At 24.1% G+C, this 24,466-nt stretch overlaps 1 protein-coding gene across 1 annotated transcript; it reads right to left on the bottom strand.

Moving 5' to 3' along the window:
* Positions 1–2,362: 2,362 nt before the first annotated feature.
* Positions 2,363–24,332, bottom strand: LOC129975629 (glutaminase liver isoform, mitochondrial-like). Its single transcript, XM_056088713.1, has 15 exons — positions 23,905–24,332; positions 21,572–21,668; positions 19,298–19,434; positions 18,425–18,554; positions 17,271–17,350; positions 15,130–15,293; positions 13,680–13,750; positions 12,906–12,938; positions 11,328–11,386; positions 9,890–10,007; positions 8,321–8,497; positions 7,377–7,508; positions 6,052–6,206; positions 4,683–4,823; positions 2,363–3,023 (listed from the first exon to the last, which is right to left on the bottom strand). The coding sequence occupies exons 1-15, from the start codon at positions 24,180–24,182 to the stop codon at positions 2,852–2,854; spliced, it is 1,944 nt and encodes a 647-aa protein (XP_055944688.1). The 5' UTR covers positions 24,183–24,332; the 3' UTR covers positions 2,363–2,851.
* Positions 24,333–24,466: the final 134 nt, after the last annotated feature.

Here is a 24,466-nt window from a genome sequence, read left to right as displayed (position 1 = left end):
CAAATTCAAAATATAATTCATTAAAAATACAGGAAATAAAATAAGGAACAAAATACATTTATTATGCTTTTATTCTAATTCCATAAGAAAATACACTGAAAAGATTAAAACATAAAACTCTCACTAGATTGAAGAGATTCATTCTGACTAGACAGAATATCACAGATACAATAATAAAATCATCTATTGAAAGAATTTATTATTTTTAAACATTTCATAAAATGCCAATCTTTTCTTTTTCTCAGAAAATTACTAGGATCCAATCTATAAAGATTGATACAATATAGAAATTACAATTTAGCTTGACTAAATTTAAATGAAAATCACATTGCATATGTTACATTTTATTTTTTTTAATTAATTGTATTTCTATAAAATTTAAATTTCTGAACCAACTTCAAATTCCTATTATGAGGATTTTTTTTTTTCTTCTCTTTTGCATATATTAAGTACCATATCTTTGAAATCAATATATTGCACACATCATTATAAAAAAATCAAAAATTTGAAAAAGCAGCAAATAATACTTAGAGAATAAAAATAAATGAACTTGAATTTCAGAGAGAATGTTAATCATAGACTATTCTTAAAAACTATATAATAAATACAACAAAATTATTATTATTTAAATAAAATATGCATAAATCAAATAACTAATTTTCAACACATATTTTTTGCCAATAAGATATGTATTGAATGTAAATACAATAAATAAAGCTGAAAAATGTATTTGATTACTTTCAAATTAAAAAAAAAATGTTCTTTGTTCAATAAGTAAAGCATGTTAGTAAAACATGTATTTGTATTTATTTAAGTAGTAAAGTAATAAGTACCTGCAAGTAAAAATATTTAAGCAGGTTTAATAAAATTCAAATATGAGGTAGTAAATGAAAAAAAAAAAAAGTAAAAGCATGATATAAAGATTTCTTATAACAGAAAACTTCACAATGCAATACACAGTGCTTAATGTGAACACATTTCAACTCAGATTATTTAATGCAAGTAGTGATGAAAACACTAACCAAATAAATAACATGCTCTAGATATCTCAAAGAAACTATATAACCTTTAAAAAATTTAGTAATTAATATATAGGTTGTATAATATAATAAAAATAATATAATAGGTTGTCTTTAGAATTCTAAGTTTATCCCCTTTGCTTACAGAAAAGAAGCAAATATTTAAAAGGATAACATATGATAAGTAATGTAAAAAAAAGTATTTTAAAAAATTGGTCTATAACTATTAGATTACACAAAATAAGATGAAATAAATAAATGATTGCACTTTTCAAATACACTACATAAAATAAATAAACAAATGAAAATTCAAACATATATACTTGAACTCCTTTTCTAAAATAATTAATAAAAGTATAAATATTACCATTCAAAATAATGTTAATCAAATACAGACATTTTTTTTTAAATGTGAAACTAGGTATGGAATGCTACTTTTTATATTGTTTCTTTAATTTCAAAAACTCCAATTGAAAAAATATCTGACAATAATTAACAATTTAAAAATATTTTTTTTTTTTTTTATGAAAGTTGCTTAAAGTCATATTTTTAATGTTCAACATATTTATTTAAGTATTCAAACTGTTATGTAAAAAATTCTATGACTTAAATTAAAAATTTAAAGAAAAAAATGATTATTTCTTAACTTGAAAATAGATTTCATAAAATGATTGCAGGGATTTATCTCTTAAATCAATTTAATTATTACATTAGATAAAATAATTTCAAATTTTTTTCAGACATTTTATAATAAGATACTTTTTGTAAATTATCTTCATGAAAGTATAAAGATAAAAATATCTAGATTTGTTTATTTAAAATGGATATGTTATACATTGAACATCTAGATTGAATATCTAAAAGTCTTATGAAGAAAATGAAATCAATACAATAGTAAGAAAAAACATGCACTATTCTAAAAAAAAAAAAAAAAAAAAAAAAAAAAAACTTGTTTTAAATCTGGTTGTCAAATAACATTCTTATAATAAAAATGTGTTCCTGCACTATAAATATAAAATAACTTTTTACTTCAAACAAAAATATCACGGCACATATAATTAATGAAAACTAAAAAGTATACGGCTACAAAAAATATAGCTATTGAAGACAAAAAATTCATTGAAAATAAATATACTATAACATTAGAAAAAAATTAAATAAATACCTTTTATTCTAAAAATAAGTAAAACAGACATGTTCATAAGTCAAATTTTAAATAATGACTACTGTCAATAATAATCCTAATATTTTTAATATAATTACTCTATAAAGTCTATCATACATCTTTTGATAACTCATTTCAATTAAAATGGGACACATTTTGGGAGACAATAATATGAAAAAAAATATTCAAGTGGCATGATTTTTAAAAAAATATTTTTTTTAATTTTCTTTGTAATCATTTTTTAACTTTATCCTTCAATATAAGAGAACCAATCTAAAAATAATTATAGAATTTTTTTTTAGTATTTTGCCTTGTTAGATTAAGCATAATTTGTATTTTAAAATTTAAGCTTTTACAAAAATTTTAATGATTACTTCAATCATTCTACATTTTGTAGTGTTTTTCTTTTCCATTTAAAATCTAATTTTTTTTTCTTGGTTATTCTAGTTCAGCACATAAATCACATTTTCTACCACCATAAGTCTGTAACTACAAAATTACACACTCATAAAAATTTAATTTTAGCATGTCAATAGTTAATTCAGACCCAATTTTCCAGAAAACTTTTTGGAACATGTCTATTAAGTCTCTTGAACAATTTGGTGCAAAATACATCAAAAGTTTATGTGCTACACAGGAATTCCAAGGAAACAGGTACTAAGGATACTCAATCAAACACTTTTTTGTCAATGGGGTTGGGTTTTCTAAAAAGTAGGGACCGTTCCTTCTCATTCCTGGAATGTAGGTCTTGATCATGCATAGATTCCCATTTTTCCAAAAGTTCAGCGACATCAGCATGCCCAAATGCATGAGCCTCATCCAGTGGAGTATGGCCCCATCTAAAAGAGATTTTTAAAAGTCCTCATTAACATTAGTCTGGTAGGTAATATTTATATTAGTTATGCAAGCCACTCTATAAAATTTGTCACAGAAAGACAGATTTTTTTTAAAATTTTGTCCCACAAATGGATAAAAAAAAACATATACAGTATATATCCTACTTATTTGATCAAGTAATTTTTAATCAAGTAATCTGATTGAATGTTGGTAGTGAAACAAGAGATTCAGTGCACTACAAGCATAGCATTTTTTTCTCTTCCAACCATCTTAAAGTATTCGTGAATTCAAAGCAACCACATAAAAAAAAAAGTAATACTTTTTCACAAGCTGTGCCCTTAATCAATATTTGTTTTAACATACTGTAGATTTTGTACTGTAGAAAATACACACTTGGTGTTTTTTCCATGCCGAACATAAATATGGCCAAATTTTCTCCATCAATCTTCAAAGCAATCTACCCTCATTTATTAGAATTGAGGCAGACTTCTACCTCAGATGACACCAAGCTTGTTTCCATTACAAAACAAACGAACAATCTTTTTTATCATTAGTGCTTGACTCATGGATTTAGCAACATAAGATTGTAAGAACAGAATTTATGGCATAGAACAACTGACATTGCAACCATCATGTTTAATACCAATCTGAATACACAAATGAAATAAAAATTTGATTTTAATGATCGCATCAATATTTATGCCAAAAAAGAGAATGAAATCTTTGATGGAAAAAGCAATGAATATATATCTCAATGCATATTTCAAACCTATATTTATTATAGATAATTTTATCCATATATTTAAGAAAAATTTCATATGATTTATTCTTTTCAGATAACTATATATATACCCTGCATTTGTTTTCCATATATTTTATTTAGGTTTGTTGTATACTTTAGCATTGAATAAAATTCATGTAGAATAATTTCTCTTATGGTAAGTTTTGAACACCTTTAATGGTCAATTCAATCTACTTAGTAGAACAAATATATTATAGAAATCAGTTATATTTATATAGAAAGAGTAACACATCTTGAAATGAAATTAACAAGGCTTAGAAAACATTCTTTATAATAATTATATATTTACATTTTTAATGACTTAATAACACAGTTAAAAAATTCCTTTTTCAAAAATGTGTTTTATAATTTTAATTTCATTACATTCAATTTAATGTGTGACTATTAATTGTTTAAACCCAATTAACCCCCTTTTTTTCAGAAATATTGCCAGTAATCACTTTCTGAATGAATAATTTTAATAAGTTTTAATTTTGTTTGACCTAGATATACTTCAACAGCAACAAATACTGCTAAGATGGCAAAAATAAGAAAGAATGCTGTTATGATTTTAATTTATTTAAATTAGAGAAAAAATTAGGTATTTTTTCTTAAATTCTGGTATTAATTTTTGGATTTCCTTGATTGAGTTACAGATACAAGAGTGAATACAGTAAACATTTCATGCATAATATATTTAATAAAATATATTTTCTAACAGTAGTTATTTTGAAAATTTTACAGCAAGAAAATTACATACCTTCAAACACATAGAAGATCATTTATTTTTTTAAAAAAGTATACTATTTACCAGTAACTTTCAACAAACATATCAATTTCAATTATAAGACAAAGATTTTTTAATCTAATAACAACTCACCTATCTTGGGGTTTATAATCCACTCCACACACTTTGAGTAAAAACTCAACACATTCAATATGACCTTCTGCAGCTGCGAGATGTAAAGCTGTGCGACCATCATAATCACTCTGTCCCATATCCATTCCAGATAAGTAGTGCCTTAATAGAAGCATAATATAATCAAAAATTGAGAAAACATGATATAATAGATACTTTATAATAATAATAATAAAAGCTAATAAATAAAGCTTTTAATAATAGTAAAAGCTAATGAGAATTTGTATATTCATGTGCACACTTGTTAATGTTCTACAGAACAAACTGTTAAACCTAGAGCTATCAAATTTGGAAATTTTATGAAATTTTAATTAATTAAATTATACACATTTTTTTCACAATATCCACTGAAACTATAATTGCATAAGAATGGTTCTAACAAACTCTATATCATTTAAAAATTAATATATATTGTAATGTTGATTTGATTACAATGACATTTTTCTCCCATTTTAATTAAATTTTTCAGATATTTTCATGTACAATTTATATATTGTAATAATGAATTTAAAATCTTTATTTAATTAAATCTTTAAACTTCAAACTTTTCCATCATTAAACATGATTAAAATCATTCTGAATTCCTACATATTAACTTAAAAACAAATTCACTATTAACGGTGGTAATTTTATTAATTTAAATTTTATCTCAAATTTTAAAAACTGTGCTAAACATAATTTGTAGCACAGTACACTTTGTTCAGAACATTTTTGTTCCATAATTTGAAACTACAATATTCAATTTTATTTATTTCAGTTTTTCTTTACTATGTCCATGTGAATTGCAGCAGCCAATCTAGCCATATTGAGTAAAAAGCAATTTTCTTTCAAAAAAGTATTTAATATTTATGAAAATGCAATTTTTATACTATTTATATGATAGGTGAATCCGTTAGTTGCCGAAGGTGGTTAGAAAAAAGTAAACACGTATACTGCTACACACGTTTACAGACTAATCTGCTGCATAAAAATGCATAAATCAATTAAATGTTTATAAAGCAACCACTACAAATATTAAATGGAATCATATAATTCTTAAATACAAGACGACTTGGTGTCATCATTTTGATATGAGCACTTCCAAGCAGTTTTTAAAAATAAATAAGGGAAACCCAGTAACAGCTTCATAAATTCAAGAAAATCTCTTGCTTGCAATATCATGAAATAAATTAAATTTAGCAACAATTCCAGAATTACAGTTTTTTTATAAGTGAAAAATCTAAACAAATACACACAAAAAAAAATCATATTTATTATACATTATAACAATAACTCTTCCACTTTATATGAAATAAAAGGGACTATTGTCTAATGCTCATTTTTCTTTTACCTTCGCATTGCTGTGACATCTCCACTGGCAGCACTGAAGAGAAGGCCAACAATTTTAAGTCCTTTGGTCTCATATTTTTGCCTCCTGGGGTCCCGCTTTTGAGTTGTGTGACGAAGATTGTCATAATGATGAAAATTAAAAACGCGCACAAGTTCCTGAAACAAAAGAAATAAGCAACTTATTTGCCTGAACCCTTTCTGATATACTTCAATATAAGATATAAGAGAAATATATTCAATGAATGTTCCTGAATTTTCATGGAAAACTAGGAAAAATTCTACAATGAATAAAAAAGAAATTAAAATAAATAATTTGCATAAAACAATAAAGAATATATTAAAGGTTATCAGATAATAAAATTTGATAACAAAATTTAAAGATAATAAATTCTAAGATAAATTAGTTTTATATAATACAAATATGAATGTTATTAATTTTAAGCCATAGTTAAATCTTACATTATAAGAAACCCTTTCATTTATTTCTCTGTTTGAAATAAAAGGCTGCTAAAAATTCCCAAATGTATTATCCCACAGTGGTGGCATTTCTTATGTTCAGTTAAAAAACAGATATAATTAATATCTCTAAAATATCCATTTCAAAAGGATTAGGAATCCTTAGGATTAAATTAAAAAAAAGTAGTTCAAATAATTTACATTAAAAACTGATTTTTCCTAACCTGAAAACTATAAATTGAAATAAGATGCTCAAAGGTTTAAAATATTTAATATGCATATGTTCAGCCTAAGTTAAAGATATAAAAACAATAATTCACAAATAATATCTTTAAATATCTATTATAACAAATATGATCTTAATAATTTTATAGTCTATTTAGACTGGATTTTCTATAAAAAGGAAAGAACATATTTTTAAATAGCAACTCACATGCATTTAGAAAGATGTTAAAAGCCTGCTCAATTGCAAAATGCCCACAAAATTCTTCACCTAGGTCACAAACATATTTCTATTTCAGATATTAATTTATGCATTTCTTCAAAAGTTCAAAGCTTTTACTTTAATTCATTATCATTAAATCATGTAATATTGAAGACTTTCTTGACAAACAGATGCAAATTATTTCCCAGCACAAATCACTGTACCAATTTCAATTTGAAATTAAAAGTATGACCTCCCCCCCTCACCAGATAAATCATCAATGGTTACCTGTTTCTACTATTGACAGTATTTTAAGAAATTTGAAACAAATAATATTAAGTACTTTTTTCAGTCTGATATTTCTTCCATTTCTTTTAAAGAATTTTGTAAGATTTTTTTAAAAAGAAGAGGGTTACACCACTTAATATTATATAATGATTACTCACTTCACAAAATTGAACTCCACGAACTGAATTTCCATAACTATCCAAAGGTGGTGACCAAAGACAAATTCCCATCACATTAGGAACAACGACCATAGTTGTTCCCGACACACCTGATTTGGCAGGAAGTCCAACCTGAAAAATAATATCAATTCTTTGAATTATGAAACATTATTTAAATCATAATGAAAATAAATCAAATAAACAAGTATATCCTTTTAAGAACATTATCACAATATAACATTACCATATACCACTACTACATTTTTATAAGTGTCTCAAAAACAGAAAATATTTTTATCAAAAATATGGACATCAAAATTAATACATCAAAGCCCCCAACACAAATTCTCTAAGTAAATTGGAATTTCAATTATACTAATTTTTTATGAAAGTTTAAACTTTTCTTTCTTATTATATTCACTGCAATTTAATCTGTTTATAGTATTGTTTTCAATATTTAATACTTTTGTTATTTTGTTTCCATGTCAATATTTTTTATAATTTTTTCACTTTTTTTGGTACTATAATAAAATATTTTTTTTAATTTAATTTTTATGTTTCCTACTTTAAGTATCTGATATATTTCATATTTTCTTTTTATAAAAGAAATGGAATCTTAAAATCATTTATTTTTGAAATTCACTACTGAAGGGTAACTTATTTGAAATCAAAATTTATTTAAAAATCAATAGATTAACTGATAATAAAATTATGAAAATATAAAATTAAAGCATTTGAGAACACATAACTCCACAAATATTCTGGACTATACTGCATTAAGAATTGAGGGGGAAAAACTTTTACCAAATTTGATCTTTATAGACAACAAACAAATACAAAAAATATGCATATAAACTGCTAAGACACATTTAAAAGTTACTTAATTTATTTTTCATGCATTTTTTTTCCTACCAAAATTTATGAAACAGATGGTACAGACTTACCTTGAAAGCAAACTGACCAGAATAATCATACATGCCACAAGAATGCATGAGGGAAAGGACATCTCGAACTGAATGGGTATCAATTACCTGTTGGCCTGTAATGGGGCATATGCCCCCATTGGCAAGAGTGGCGGCCATTACTCCAACAGTTTCACAATTCACCTCCAATGAACACATCTATTCAAAAGAAATAATTAAGAGTGGAGCAAGCAATAACTTTGGAGCCTTTTCTTCAATAATTTAAACATATTTGTAAGGTTCATTAAATAAAAAAAAAATTATCCCATGGTGCCAAAGTTTTATCACACGGATTCATATTATAAAACTTCACTTTTTAAATTTTTTTTAAATCGTAGATTATTTCTTTTCTTTAATAAAAACATATATCTTGAATCTGAATATTAGATTTTTTCATTAAAAAAATTATTTAGTTAAAATATTTATACAACATTTTGTGATAGTTTCAATAAAAATGGCAAACTTTAAAGTTTTGACCAACTGTGAAAGAAAGTTAATCCTATTATCAACATTTATCTTTATTTTACTGATAAATATTATTTTGAATTTTTATATACATATCTATTTATTATAAAAGACATTCCAGATTAAAACATAAACTTTTGTTCAATAGAGAGGCTATTTATCAATTTATTAAGCATAAAAATATATATATTAATAAGTAATACATATTAATAAGTAATACATTAATAAGTCATCTGCTCCTAATTTAGAGTAGAAACACTTAATAAAATACCAATTTTGATTACCAAACTATTAAAATCATAATCGTGTAATATTTTTCAGCATCAAACCATATTCTTGAGAAATAGTCAATTTTTTTTAATTCAGAAAATTTACTGATAGTCAATTCATTCAAAATCAAATTTAGTAAATAATAAATTGATAGACACATTCTTTCTAACTCATTACAATCAACACATTTAAAGTCAGGCATTTTTGATTACTTGAGGATTAATGAAATTTTGTACAATCCAAATTCCATACCTACATTATAATCATTGGTATGTTCTCAGATTCTACAATATATAAATCTATCCTATCAGCAATTTTTGAAGCCACCTTGACAGAATTTATTTCCTCATGTTTATCGCAGTCCTTATATGAAATATAATATCATCCTATTCATTTAACAAGAATTGACACAGGTTTGAAAGAAACAAACAAAACAAAAAATTTGCATTTCCATGAAAAGGCATCATGTCTGCTTCAATTACAGACACCTCTAAATAGGGAAAGTTACTTTATGACCATTCCATAGATTTTTTAGATTACTTACCTTAAGAGCTGTTCTAATTAAAAAAATGCTAATTTTTATAAAAAAAAATATTACACTAATTTTTTAATGAAAAAAGTTAGATTTTGAGAGTTTTTTTATAAGAGAATGGGATTTTTTTTTATCCTGATCTTTACTTTATCATCAAAATAATAGAAATATCAATAAAATAAATAATATCATCATAATTAAAAAATAAAGTTTAATTAATCAACTTAAAAAATATTAATATTTGAAGTTAATAATTAAAAAATATCAAAGAAATAAGATCTCACTTGAAAGTAAAAATCCATGATATCTTTTAAATTGGCCTTTTCGGGATAGCATTTATTCTCCTTCATGTAAAATCCTATAGAATAATTTCTGTCAGCAGCTTCTCGCTCGGATAGAAAACTATAAACGAAAGATATTTTCTTTTAAGTGATTTTCATATCATTTTATCAGCATTATTTTAATATGATTGTCTTGCTACATAGGATTTTGCACATACACAAAATAATTCCAAATAATAAACTGGAGACAAAAAGAACAGTATCTAAATAGTGTTAACACTTGCATGCCTACAGAATTTTTCAGTCAATGAGAACTCAAATTGAAAGTATGGGGCAATATGATGTTCCATTACAAACAGTTAATTAGTCCAAAACATGATAAAGTATTTTAAAAGAACCGATATATTTGATCAAATTTTAGTTTTAAAAACTAATAAACAATATTCAGGGCATTAAAATTCTAAATTTAAAATATAAATATTGTATTATAATACTGGGTTCTTTACATAATAAGAGGGGGGGGTTATAAGAGAAAATGTTATCAATAATGAAAAACAGACAAATATTTAAACAAGGATTTAAAATGGCATATTTTAAGAGGTTTAATCAAAAAGAATATTCGTTGTTCATTATTACATTCCCTTTTCCTGATTTATGCATATTAACATACATATTAAACATAACATATACCTGATTTATACATATTAAAATTATTTATACAGATGTGAAACTTCTAAAAAAATGCAATCTTGTTACAAATACAGGATAAACATAAGGCACAATGTATTCTTGAATATTTCATAATAATACAAAACAATAAAAAATTTTCTAAAGAAAAACAGTGGCAATAATTTATATAAGAAAATTCAATTTAAATAAAAAAAATAATTTAATAAAATTTGCAAAACTTTTAACCATCTAAGTGAGAAAATTTAGTATCCTTACAAATAAGAAATTGATAGTTTAAGAATCTAAAAAAAATAAATTTCAAAAAATAACAAAATTATAATCATATAGTTATAATAATCTTTTATATTACAGCTGCTAACTATAAATGTATATACCAATATATTTATATTAATATATAATAACCTATGCCAATAATATTTTATATATTAATATATAATAACCTATGCCAATAATATTTTATATATTAATATATAATACTATATACCAATAATATTTTATATTAGCAAAAAAAGCTGCCATATGAATAGATGTTTTCATATCTCTAACCAACCGATATAATTTTCTATTATTAATATCTATAGTTTTTTAGCTATTGTTTCCTTAAATGATTTTGTCTAATAAAATCATTTAAACATGCATTAGAATTAAGATTCATTACATAAATAGAATCTCACAGGGATAAAGGGAAAGAACAAAGGTTTCATTATAGTAGGAAGAAAATTAGAAAGAAAGACAAGAAAGCATGGCATACGTGGCATTGTTGAATCCGAGATATTCCCCTCCAGCCATTGCCTTGTAGTACTGACAGATCTAATGAGCAAAGACAGAAAGTAGAAGCATTTCATTTATATATATTGCAAATAAAGGAAGAATTCTACAGAAAAATTTACTATAATGCTAAATGCCGTTAATCACCAAATACAACCATTTTTAAAATAATTTTCAAAATTATATTTTGTGTACAATTCATAAATAAGCAATGATCAAAGATCCACAATCATTTCATACTTTTCATTAAATAAAAAAAAATATGCGCTAATGTAATAAATATCATGTTAATTGTTGCCAATCTTCATTTTAACTGCCATCTTGAAATTTCAAATTATAAAAAATTTCATTTTATTTTAATGAATAATAGCTTAAAATAGTTTATTTTACAGTATTTTAATTCACAGTAAGCTGTTATAGTTGATTTTATTTTCATTAACTTAGGAAAGGTATTCAAATAAGTGTCTATTTCAGATTTAAAAAAAAAGAAAAACTTGAAAAAATTTAAAATAAGATGATAAATGTTATAAAATTTCAGTACATAACAGCAATAATCAATTGGGTAAAATCAATAATATTTTTATCATATCAAGAGAAAAGAAATAAAAACTCCTACTTCAAATTTAGAATTATTTATTTCAAAAATACTAATTAAAAATATTTAATAATATTCATTAACCATCATTCCATAGCTATTCACTAAAAAATTGTTTGTAGTAACATTTTTCCTTTCAAAATTTGCTAAATGATAATTTCATGTTTCAAACTACCCAATGCTTGACTCATCTCGGTGTTCATAAGACAGTTTTAACTCACTTGTTCCAGTCAGAATTATCAGAATTTATTGTTTAATCTAGCTCAAAATTTTACATAATTTTACTAAGAGGTTGTGAAATTTTCAATTCCACTGCAGTATTGCAAAGACTGATTTTACATCAACTTTCATACCAGTTAAAAAATTTCAATTTTGCTTTTGTTCTTATAAATTTTGCTTTAGAGATTCAATTATATGTAATAATTGTTTATTGTTGTGCAACAAATTTCAAGTCAGACTTGGCAATGCAACTATCAGTTTAACTAATGTAGATCATTCTAGACCATACAAAAAAATTTGAATACTATCCCAAAATATTACTCCTTTCCTTGCAAGCAATTTTATGAGTGTAAAATCATAAATTTTGGTTGAAAATAAAGGATTACAATGAATTATTTAATTCAAAACTGATAACATTAAATAATGTAGTAAAAATGAATATTTTCAAGTATATTTGATATGTTGGTTTGGAACTAAAGTTTTGTATAATATACAGTAAATAATAACATCAATCAGAATCATATTAAATAATATTCAGTGTACAAACATGCTATGCATTTTATATTCATTTTTTTATTAGAATGAAGAACTAATAATTCATAGATAGCATAAGTTTAACAAATGAGACATTAAAATGAAAATATGAGAAGGCAAAAGAGAGAGGAGGAGAGCAGGAGACACAATCTTAATAATAAGTATCATATTTTTGATTAAAAAAAATATAAGTACTTTAATGAAATAACTTACCCAGTCAAACTTTTCTGATACTCTCATCTCCGGCTGATATTAAAAAAAAAAGATTAATAAAAATTAATGAAATATATTACATTAAAACAAATTATAAAATAAAAAAGATTAACTAATAGTCTCATATTATAATTTTTATATAGTTTAATTTTGCTTATAACCATATTGAAACTATCTATTGAGATATATTGGATTACAAAAGTATTTATCAACTTATGTATATTAATTTTTAAGGTCAAAATGTGTTTAAATTGATATAGACTTTTTTTAATTTTCAAAATTTTAATTTTTGTAAAATATAATTAGTCAATATAATAGGATAATTTCACTAAATTCTAAACATCTCTCATAGAATGCCAAGAATCATAAATTTGAAGCTTTTAAAATATAGCATTTGTGAACTGTGCAAATACTGAATAAAATTTGTTTCATTACAAATTCAGACTTGTTGGGGAGTATTATAATCAAGGACATTTATTTGAAAAATATAATAATTTCTTAAAAATATTTGAAGCTTATTAAATCAGGGAGCTGTCAAAATCAGAAAGAAAAATTTCTCAAAAGTTATGTACAGTTTATATTATGTATTTTTGCAATGAACTGGAGGGAGAACAGAATTAATGTTCAGAAAGAGAAGGGGTAAATTGATTTAAATTTAGAGCTGATTAACTGGTTACATGCCAGATCCCCAGAAAAGCCTTTATTTTCATTCTTAAAGATAAAATGAAAATTAATAAATATTCAACAAACTTTTTAAAAAATTAAACTACTTACTTCAACTATATACAGAAGGAGTGAACAGATAACAATAGCACCAGCATTTACCATTGGATTGTGAGGCTTTTCTGAAGTAAAAAAAAAATATTAATTTTTAAGAATACTAATAAACATTGTTTTTCTCAACTTTGAAACCATAAATAATTTAGAAAATTCATTTCAATATTTCCGATATAATGATTTTCTTTCCAGTTTCTTATAAGTGAGAAGTTTTAAAAAAATAACATAATATTTATTATCTACGCTATTTGAAACCAATCAATAAAAAAAAGCAACAATATCTGTCTACTTTTATTACTACAAAGAATTTTTACTCCTTTTTTTAAATTTATCACTGTGGATACTTTATATAGAAAAACTGTATGGGTATTATATCTAATGTATATATTTTCTGATTAAAATAAATTGGTAGACATTTTATAAATTATATAGATTTCTTTTCACAAATCATACATGTATGATTCAAAATTGTAGATTTAAATCCACATACTTTGTGAATTTCAATTCAAGAAAGGATGCGATCCACTACCCTTGTACTTGAAGATTATTGAATTAAACCTCTATTGATAAGTGGATTATTCATGAAAATTTATATTGGTTAGGATTATGGTAAAATTCATTATAATATTCCTATTTTGAGAATACTCTTTAAAAACTATAACTTACATTTTCATTTCAGGTTCACTTCATTCTTGTTTTGAATATTTTCTTAATTCACCAAATTGCTTTACGATCTTATTCACTATTATTATGATCTTATGCTTTATGATTCACAAAATTTATGCCAAATTAGTTTTTTTTAATTTTTTTATTTTAACTTTGCCCTGAGTATAAGCAATTATTTTCATATAATAACTTGTTAATTACTAAAAAAGGAAACAGTGACATCCTAATGGAATGTTAATGTTTATTTTTATAATTTCATTGTTTATTGTACTTATTAGAGATACATGAATTAAAAAGCTAAGTATCACTAATTCATTTTTTTTTAAATGAATTAGTATTTCTTAGTTTAACTTTATATATTACCAGAAAAAACAATCAACTGTAAAAAAAAAAAAAAAAAAAAAAAAAAACAGCTTGTAAAAAAAAAATGTTTATATTTTGGATAATCATTTGATATTTTTATATAGAGTATTGAAAGTTTTAAAATCTTTACTGATGTAGCATGAAAATTAAAGTAGGAATTAGTATTAGAAGCTAAATAGTAAAAAATATTCAGCAATTAATAAAGATAAAGACATGAAGTTACACTGCTGTTATCATGTTAAAGATAAAGACACCAAGACAGTAAAAAAAATCAAATAAATAAGAATAAATTGACTACAATTATTGACTGAATAATTGATTACTGACTGAAACCTTAATGTACATTTCACAATATAAGAATGATTTAAAAAATAGCAGCAGCAATTTTTTAAAATTAAAATTTTATAAAGAAACTTACTATTATAATCTAAAACAAGCTCATTGAACATCCGTCCACTAGGTTCCTGACCAACATACTGATGAACAATATCAGAGCCCAGCTCTGAAAGTGCGATTGCATAATTCATTGGCTTCCCAGATGATTGAATCGTGAAAGGAATTTCTGTATCACCTATGGAACACCTTTCCATAAAACATAACATTAATTTATAGACAAACTTATTTCAGAAATACATGGTATTCCTAAGATCTGAAAACTGATTATCATAAAATCCATATCCATATAAAAATGTAGTATATATAATTTTCAAGCCTTGGATATGAAATAAATTTATGCAATTTATAAATTTTGAAAGGATAGAACTAGTTTTATATTAGAATAGACATTGAATAGAATTTTAAAGATTGAAACACATGAAGCAAAGAAGTAGGAATTATAAATATACAATAATAATTCAGGCATGCTATATATAATATTGTGAATGAAACAATGAGTAATAAACTTGATTGAGTAGATTTCTCTCTAATTTAACAATTTTTGATATTTCAAATATATAATTCTAAGTTTTGGATAACTTTAAGAAAAGTTTTGCTTTTTAAAGTGCATTAAAATGAAGAATAACACTATTTTGCAAATTAAAATGTAATGATTTTTCAAAAGGCATGGAAACATTAATGAACAACACATGATGATCATAATTAAACAATTAATTGCTTGAAATCTTATCAACCTTTCAGCTAATGCAATGTAATAAGAAATAAAAAAAAAATTGTTGGCATAAAATAAAAAAGGATGGAAATATTTTTTCATCATATAAGAAAGGGTGTGTTGTTGCTTGATCAATCCTTTCAAATGAAGGATTGATCAAGCAACACACATTGCCACAATATTTTACAAAAGTTTTAATTAATTCCTAAAATATTCCATATGTTTAAAAAAGTAAACTGCTGCAAAAAAGCAAAATTGTATATCATTATCTGATGGATGAATTATTGATTTTATAGCATCAGGTCCGAAATTTTAAGATAGCATGTAACAGTATTATAAAAAGTTTGTTTTATTATATAATAAGAATAAAAACTTTATTGAACAGATTTAATAACAAAAATAGTTTACATTTATTCAAATCCATAATATTCATTAATATGTTGACTGTAATTGTACAGATAAAGATTTCAGAAAAACTTTCTTAAATTCTATTTTAAATTCTAAAATATGTAAGCAGTGTCTTCAAAAGTATGTCATAGTTCTTCAGGTTCTGAAGTGTGAAATTAGACTGTATTGTAATATTTATAATTTTAGTATTTATATGCAGACCTTTGTTGAATATGTTGCAACTGTCAAGTACATAAAATAGCATTTTAAAGAAACATTTCATAATCAAACATTATTTCATTCTTCAGTGGAATATTTATAGTGAATTATGCACTATATTATTTCAAATATATTTGCAAATTTAGGAAAAAATAATAGTTTACTAATGTGATAATGTTTAATTTTAAAATTAGATATATTTGTTTATACATATTATAAGTTAATGTTGTTTATTAAGGTTAACAATTTTGTAACTGTTATTTTTAACTGTATTTGTAATTGTATTACACTGCACATTTTTTTATTCCAATTATTTTCTACTAATCAGTCCTTAATTGGCAATTCATTTTTTAAAATATTCTAAATTTTTGAATTCATTTTTTTAACTTCAAAGCCAGACAGTGCTATGAATATTGAATTAAAACTTTATATAAATTGATAAATTCATATTTAAGTTTTTAAAATATCAAAATAGTCCACAGTCAATAATCCTTAAGTGTATAAAATTTGAAAACTCTAACATATCAGAAAGTGAGTGAAAAATCAATTGAAAATTATATCTTTAAAAATATAATTAAAAAAAACCCTAAAAAAGTGCTTTGATATCATTTCAGCAGCAGTGAAAGGTTTAAGATTTAACATAATTAATTATTTTTTAATTAATTAAACTGATTTTTAATATGATATTTTAAATCTAAATAAAAATTTTAATTAAAAAATCTGTTTAGTTATTCTCTTTCCATTTATATTAAAATCCTAAAATAAATAAAAAATCATTTATAAACAAACTCCCGTTTTACAAAGAATTACATTCAAATATAACTAATAATAGTTCATAAAATTACCTTTGACCGTCAACAGTACATATACTAACACCCCAATAATCAGGATTGTACTTGGCAAGTTGGGGAATATAAGAAGCAACCTAAAAATAATATATAGCAATTCTTTACAAAATGCAACACAATTATTTTGAAATTGCATGACATAATTAATAAAAACCAATATTAAAAAAAAATTCAAAGTTAAGATAATTTTAAAGTTTTTAACATAAAATATGAATTAATAATACATAAAAAATATGGATATAAATATCATTTTGTGCATCCTTTTTTAATTTCATTGTTCAACAAAATATCAATATAGTTGTTACCATTAATGCTCGAATGCTAATATGTGCAGATTACTTAGGTAATTTGCAGATTAACTAATTTGCTCTGTTAAAGTGAAGAATCAAGAGTTTTTCACATTTTAATCAGGAAATGTACATATTAGTAGCTTAGATATTATTAAAATTCAAAAGTTTGTTTTTCTCATTTCCTTTCCCCTCCACTTTTTGCTGGGTTTCTCCAGTGTCTATCATCGCCGGTAGCTTTTTTTCCTCATCATTGCATAGCTAATTCTGTTTTCAAATTCATTTCTGCTTGTAAGCGCATAGGGATTTCAAAGAATGTGACTGAAAATCTAAATGTATCTCAAGTATATATACTTGTTGCAAAAACCAGTTACTATTCAATTCAACATGTCACCTATCTTTAGATTCTACTAATAAGTAAGCATAATTTTATCATATGTTTCAAATTTTTTTCCCTTAATTATAATAATATATTAAACCATTTGATTATTTGTATCATAGATTTTAATTGACTGATGATTCTATCAACTAATTTGTTGTTTGCTTGACTGCATTAACATAATTCTTTAGATATTGGAAAATAAATAAGGAACATTTCATTTAAGCATAGAGAAATGTTGATTTATTTTCACTTTAACAAATGCCTGGTAGGTAAAGTACAGACTGCACATTGGCTATCTAATCTGCAGATTAACTCATTTTTGCACTTTAATGGCAACATAGTCATTAAATAAATAAACTAAAAATTAAAATAAGATTAAGATGCTAATTTTTTAATTGCAAGAAATATTTATAAAATGATTCCAAATATATAACAAAGAGAATAAAGCAGTAATATAAACATTGATAATAAACTATCATTACCTTTCCACCAGTGTTTACTTTACACTTCCAATAAAAATCTTCAATACATTTGACAAAATCAGGAAAATCTTGAATTACAAAATGATTACGAAAAGCTCTGCTTATGAGGACGATATTTTCTTTTATAACTCTGTAAAAGAAAGGAAATAATATCATTTAAAACACTAGTTGAAATTATAATATCATCAAGAATTTTTTTAATTGTGAAACATTTGTTTGTAAAATAAAATTTCTTTCAATGCATTTCAATAATATCTTTATTTGATGAAAAATTCTACTTACATTCAAAGATTCTTTGTCAAATATAAATTTATTGAGAAAGGAATTCAAAACATAATATAATTATTTTTAAATAGATAAGAAAATTTACTTTAGACAACTACATTTTAAGATAAGAATGTAAAGAAAGAAATAAACTGATCACTAAAGAATCCTAAATAAAAATAGATCCAGTAAAATAATCTTGAATTCAAAATAAATAAATAAGTATTAATATTCTGATAATAAATATTGAAAAATGAAAAAGTGTTCGAATTCATGGATGCGTTTAACGTAGCATTATGTTGCACAGAAGAACACATATTGTCATGCACCACAGATCTGGCCGTATTGTAAAGATCTATATACAGAAAATATTGGCTTATTCAAATATTAACAATAGTTTACCTTCATACATGATATTTATTATTAAAAAAACTTTCATACAAAATTTTTTTATAAAGGACAATTATTTTTTCATAGAGGAAAAAAAAATTATAAAGGGAAATAAAAGTAATAAAATATTTCATTAAAAATGGCAAAAAAAAACTAAATTACTCATTTACACATCTAGAAAAGATATAAATTAAATTAGCATGCTTATTAATTACTTACTTCTTAAAGCTATCTCTATCTAACGTAATAGAATCTGGAGAACCCATATCTCGCATTTCCTTATGTATGGCTCGCAATTTGGTCATCATTTCTTTTAAACGTGGATCACTTTTTCTTAGCCCAGTGGCAGAAAGGGCCTAAAATAAAAAAAAAGAGATGTAGAAAAAAAAGAAGAAAAGAGTAAAAATAATTTAATTTTAATGAATATGATAATTTTTGAGAAAATTCATTTATAATTTTAGTATTTCAGATATCACCATAATTTTTAGTTTAAATTCTCTCTGATGGCTCAAATTCAGCTGGTTTTCCAAATTAGAATACCTTTATATAAGAATTATCCACAGATATTTCTACGGCTGTGTAGGTATCTGTTTTTCTTTTAATGTGAATGAATAATGAATCCAAACAAACCTAAAAGCATTTATGAACATAGATAGTATGGAGTTATTCTTTCTTTTCATCTATTCAGTTTTTTTTTTTTTGTTTGTTTTTTTTTTAGGGGGAGGGAGAGGATTTAGCATTGTATATTTTTTTCCATTAGTAGATTACCATCTGTTTCAATCTTATTTTAATTAGTTTTAATTTGAATGTTCCTTAATATTATGTACCTATGAGATTAAAATTCAAAATTTAGTTTCCACTTTTTTTTTATGTTGGTTCATAGCAAAGGTTAATGAGCCAAGGTCTGCTATTATTTTCTTTCAGCTTTATTTTACTTTGCATTTGATACTGCATTTCCATGGAAATGGGGATTTCAGTAGTTTTGGAATAAAATGTTGCTGTTCTTAAAATAGGTCTGTTTTCTTTTATGTAATAATTCTAAACTATTTTGACATCTCAAACATGTTTTATAAACATTTATACACTCTGTAATTCATTTAATCATACTTATTTTACATTCTGGGGTTTATGTTAAACAAAAGTCATTATTTCATTGAGTTCAGCTTTTTTTTAAAAAAAAATTCCAAGCCTGTGTCATGTCTGACTTTTTTCTGTAAACAGATTCACTATTTGTTTCAAACTCATTTTAGTATTTATTTTACATTTGAATGTTCATGAAATTAATGGATACAGAAGATTCTAAAGAAAGGAAGTAAAATTTTTAATGTTACTATATATATATATATTCACATCAAAAGACAACAAATTATAAAATTTTTTAATTTCTTAAGCCCTCTGCCAATGCACATGAGATTTTCTACTACAACTTCCATTAGTTAATCTGTGATAATTAGATACATGATATTGTTAAGAGGATAACAGCTCATCCAGATAGGCACATATTCTACTTATAATATCTTTCAATTGTAGGAATGTAATCTTGATATAAAAATAAAAATACTTTCTTTCCTTTTATCTAATTATTTGAATTAGAGATTTAAATAATATCCTACTAATAGTAGAACTTGTATTCCTAAACCAATCATTAACTAGTATTTTTATCCTATGAATCATAATAAATCATTTGGTTATCAAAATAAAAAAATTTGAATCATATGCATGAATTTTTTAGAGAAGTCATATTTGGCTTTTTTCATTTGTATCATTTGCTACAAGATAACATGTTATTCACATAATGTCTAATAAGATCTAAAAAACCATTTCCAACTTGCCATCATTTTTTTAAGCATACATAAAAATTAAACAGAATTTTGGAATCTTTTCATATGATAATTTTTTTAATATTATAGCATAAAAATTACATCATCTTAAAATTCAAAAAAAAAAAAAAAAAAAAAAATTAAACATTTTTTTACCTTAGAATTTTTCTTAAATCTTTAATCATTTTTAAGAATGTTTTACAATAGTATATTTCCTAGTTGAAATGAAATTCAAAACCATTTCACTTTCGCTACTATTTTATGCTAGTTTCTGCTCTAATGTTGATGACCAAGGATAAGGATAAGTTTTTTCATGCTTAGTAGGTTTCTGTATCAGGCATGCTTTTAATAAAATTTTCGTGATTTTATTATACTTACAACGGAAGTTTAACTTCTGGCTCTAGTAATGGGAAAAAAATTTTAAAGTGAAAACATTTTTATACAATACTGCTCTTTTCTGAAATATAATTTTTATTTATAAGCATATAGAAAATAATTATGAAAATGTATAGTATAATGAACAGAATGATGTAGACTTCTAAAATAATGTAAGTTATATGTCTATCAAAGTTTTAAAATATTTTACTGAAGAAGCCATTACCTTACATATTACATTAGAGTTTTTAGCCAGAATTTACTAAAAGCAGACAGTTTAGAAATAAATTACACTTACTGAAAGAAATTTTCCAACAGCAACTTTTCCATCTGCATCTTTAAACATATCAAACAAAATATCATCAACATTTTTCTCTGTAATTGCCGGACTCTCACTGAAAAATGAATTTAAAAAAAAATCAAAGATAAGATTAGTTTAATGCTTCTATATGCAATTCATTGAAAGAAGTAGAAAAAAAATTTTTTTTTAAACTATTGGTCACTATTTGGAATGCAATACAATAGTAAAAAAATATTTTGATAACTTTAACTTCTTTTTACTAATATAAATCAATTTTTTGGCACTGAATAAAATTTTTGATTTTGATTAAATTTCTAGTTTTGTAAACATATTTAATGGACAGGAAGATTCTTAGTTTTATAACAGAAAATATTCACCTTCTTTTGTAATTCATATTACTCACACTTTATACAATATTAATAGAATTCTAATTATAAATTTATAAGCTGTTAGTGATAAGCAGATACTTTCTGTTAGAAAAATACTCGAAATGCTCTTAAGAATTATATTTTATATTGAGTGAATAAATATACTTAAAAAAAATTCGAATTAAATTTTTATATAAACTTTAGTCCTATTAGTCATATTTAATAAATATTTCTTGCATGCGGCATTTAAAATAAAAAATTGTTTGGTGCTTATATGATTATAATTTATCAAGTTTTGAACCTTTGAATACTATTGTTCCATATGACTTGTGATAATTTCAGTTATTGAATTGTTTCATATGACTTGTGATAATTTCAGTTGTTGAATAGTTTCAATTGCCTTGCGAATAATCCACCAATTACTGTGTAAAATTTGTTCAAAGCAGCTGCTGATTGGCTTAAAATGGCAAATTTAAAGAAAGCTTTATAACTCAAATATTTTTAGTTGCAACAGCAAAGAACTTTTTTTCAAAAATATTGATGTGCCAAGAATATTTTCTAAACATGATTATTAAGACTGAGAGACTGTATAAAAATTTAATTTTTTTTTCAGCAGTATGTCTATTCACTCAAAGAATATAAAATAATTTTTTTTCTGTCATTGGAAGATTTTTTTGAACTTCCAGTGACAGAATAAAAGTTTAGGTCTATCTAAAACAATTAAGAATATATTTGTGAAGAAGTAGTTTTTAGACCAAATTAGTGCAGATATCCTGCTTATTTAACAATTCTGAAGTTCTTATGCAAATAATTCTAATCATTAAAGATCTAATAATGAATAGCCTTTGTAATATTCTTTAATATATCTTTCTGCACCAATATATTCTTACAGAGCCATTTAACATTTAAGTCCACCTTGAGTTCTTTACTTGTTTTGACTATTGAAAAATTAGCTCCAAGTTTAAAAATTCATCAAGAGGCTTTTAAAATGCTGTAATGGCAAATCTAAGTCAATATTACATACCACCTCATTCTTGAAAAATTATGAATATGAATAGTCTTTAACTCTTTTTCACTGTAATAATATTATGAATCAAAAATATATTTTCTGCTCTCTCTCTCTCTCTCTTTCTCTACAATGGTAAAAGGTGTATCTTGAATGTTACTTTTAATAGATACAGAAATAATATTTGAAAATCACATCCAAAAATGAAAAATACTGAAAAATGAAATAATCATTTTATACAAGTAAAGATTAATACATATAACTAATACCTATTAAAGCTAATCAAAATATTCTTTCAGGTATTTCAATAATGTAAAGGCTAAAGAGCAAAATCACCCATTTCTTTAGAGTAGTTTTCAATAATCATAAACATGCCATGCATAGGAGTTGCAACTTGAAGAGACAAGATGCAAGAATGCACCAAGTTGACAATTTTGAAAATTGCATCTTACAGTGAGGGATTCTACTCTTCCATCAACACTATTGTATCACATTGTCAAATAGCAATACTTGACATGCGAAACACTAGAGAAGGAAAACCATAAAATTTACATGCATTACAGTGTGCTTCATGCATTCAAATTTGTATTTTTCTGTAATATGTGTATTTGTTAAATTCAATATTTTTAAAAAGAAATGTAATAGCATTAATAAAAGATTTTGTGTTATGGAAGTATTATCAAACGAATAAAATTTGTGTCACATTTTTCACTGTCTTTTTTAAACTTAATATTCTCTAATTCTTTACTGTTTTTTCTAAAAAAAAATTGAGTCACGACGTTTTATTTTCGCAAAAGACATATTCTTCTCTTTATATTATATTATAGTATTTAATAAAAAATTTCATTATATTTAAAATGAGACAAATTTAGTAATTAATTTCTGCCCGAAAAAATTTGAATTCCACATTTTTAAAATTTATTTCTAGCAAAAACATATCAATAAAAAAGTATTACCTTAAACTTATATTACCGCCTTTCGATTTCGGCTTTTCATCTTTATTTGGATGCACAAATTCTTCAACAGGCATAAAGGTCCTGCTTGTACGAGAAAGAGATGTACTAGATAGCTGAATCCATCTATAGTGATTCAAATTGTAATCTTTATTAAGTGGAGAAAAATTCCCTCCACTTTTACATAAAGAATATGAATGATCATTTTTTGCAACATATTTCTGAAAATTAATTTTGCTTCTAGTACAGCAAGCACGAACGCAAATGCGCCAGGAAAGCATTAAAAAAGTTTTTTGCGGACCTTTTTAAGCTATATTCTCTAATGAAAAATATTTAATAAAAATTAATATATTTTTTTTATGAATGAAATATTGTTCTCCAGCGTAAAGCATCCAATGTTGCGTAGGGATTGTAAAAGGTTAACAACTTTGTTTTTCGTCAACCGAAAACAAAAAGAACGGCTAAAGTTTCGGAATCATGAGGAGGTTATGGAGGCGTGGTTTAAACTAAAATTTAAAAAATTATACTCTATTTATCCAGAAGTAAATCATGCTTTTATATTTTT

Source organism: Argiope bruennichi, chromosome 7, assembly GCF_947563725.1.
Source record: "Argiope bruennichi chromosome 7, qqArgBrue1.1, whole genome shotgun sequence".
In the NCBI taxonomy this organism is placed as follows: Eukaryota; Metazoa; Arthropoda; class Arachnida; order Araneae; family Araneidae; genus Argiope; species Argiope bruennichi.
This window is presented reverse-complemented; position numbering and strand designations above follow the sequence as displayed.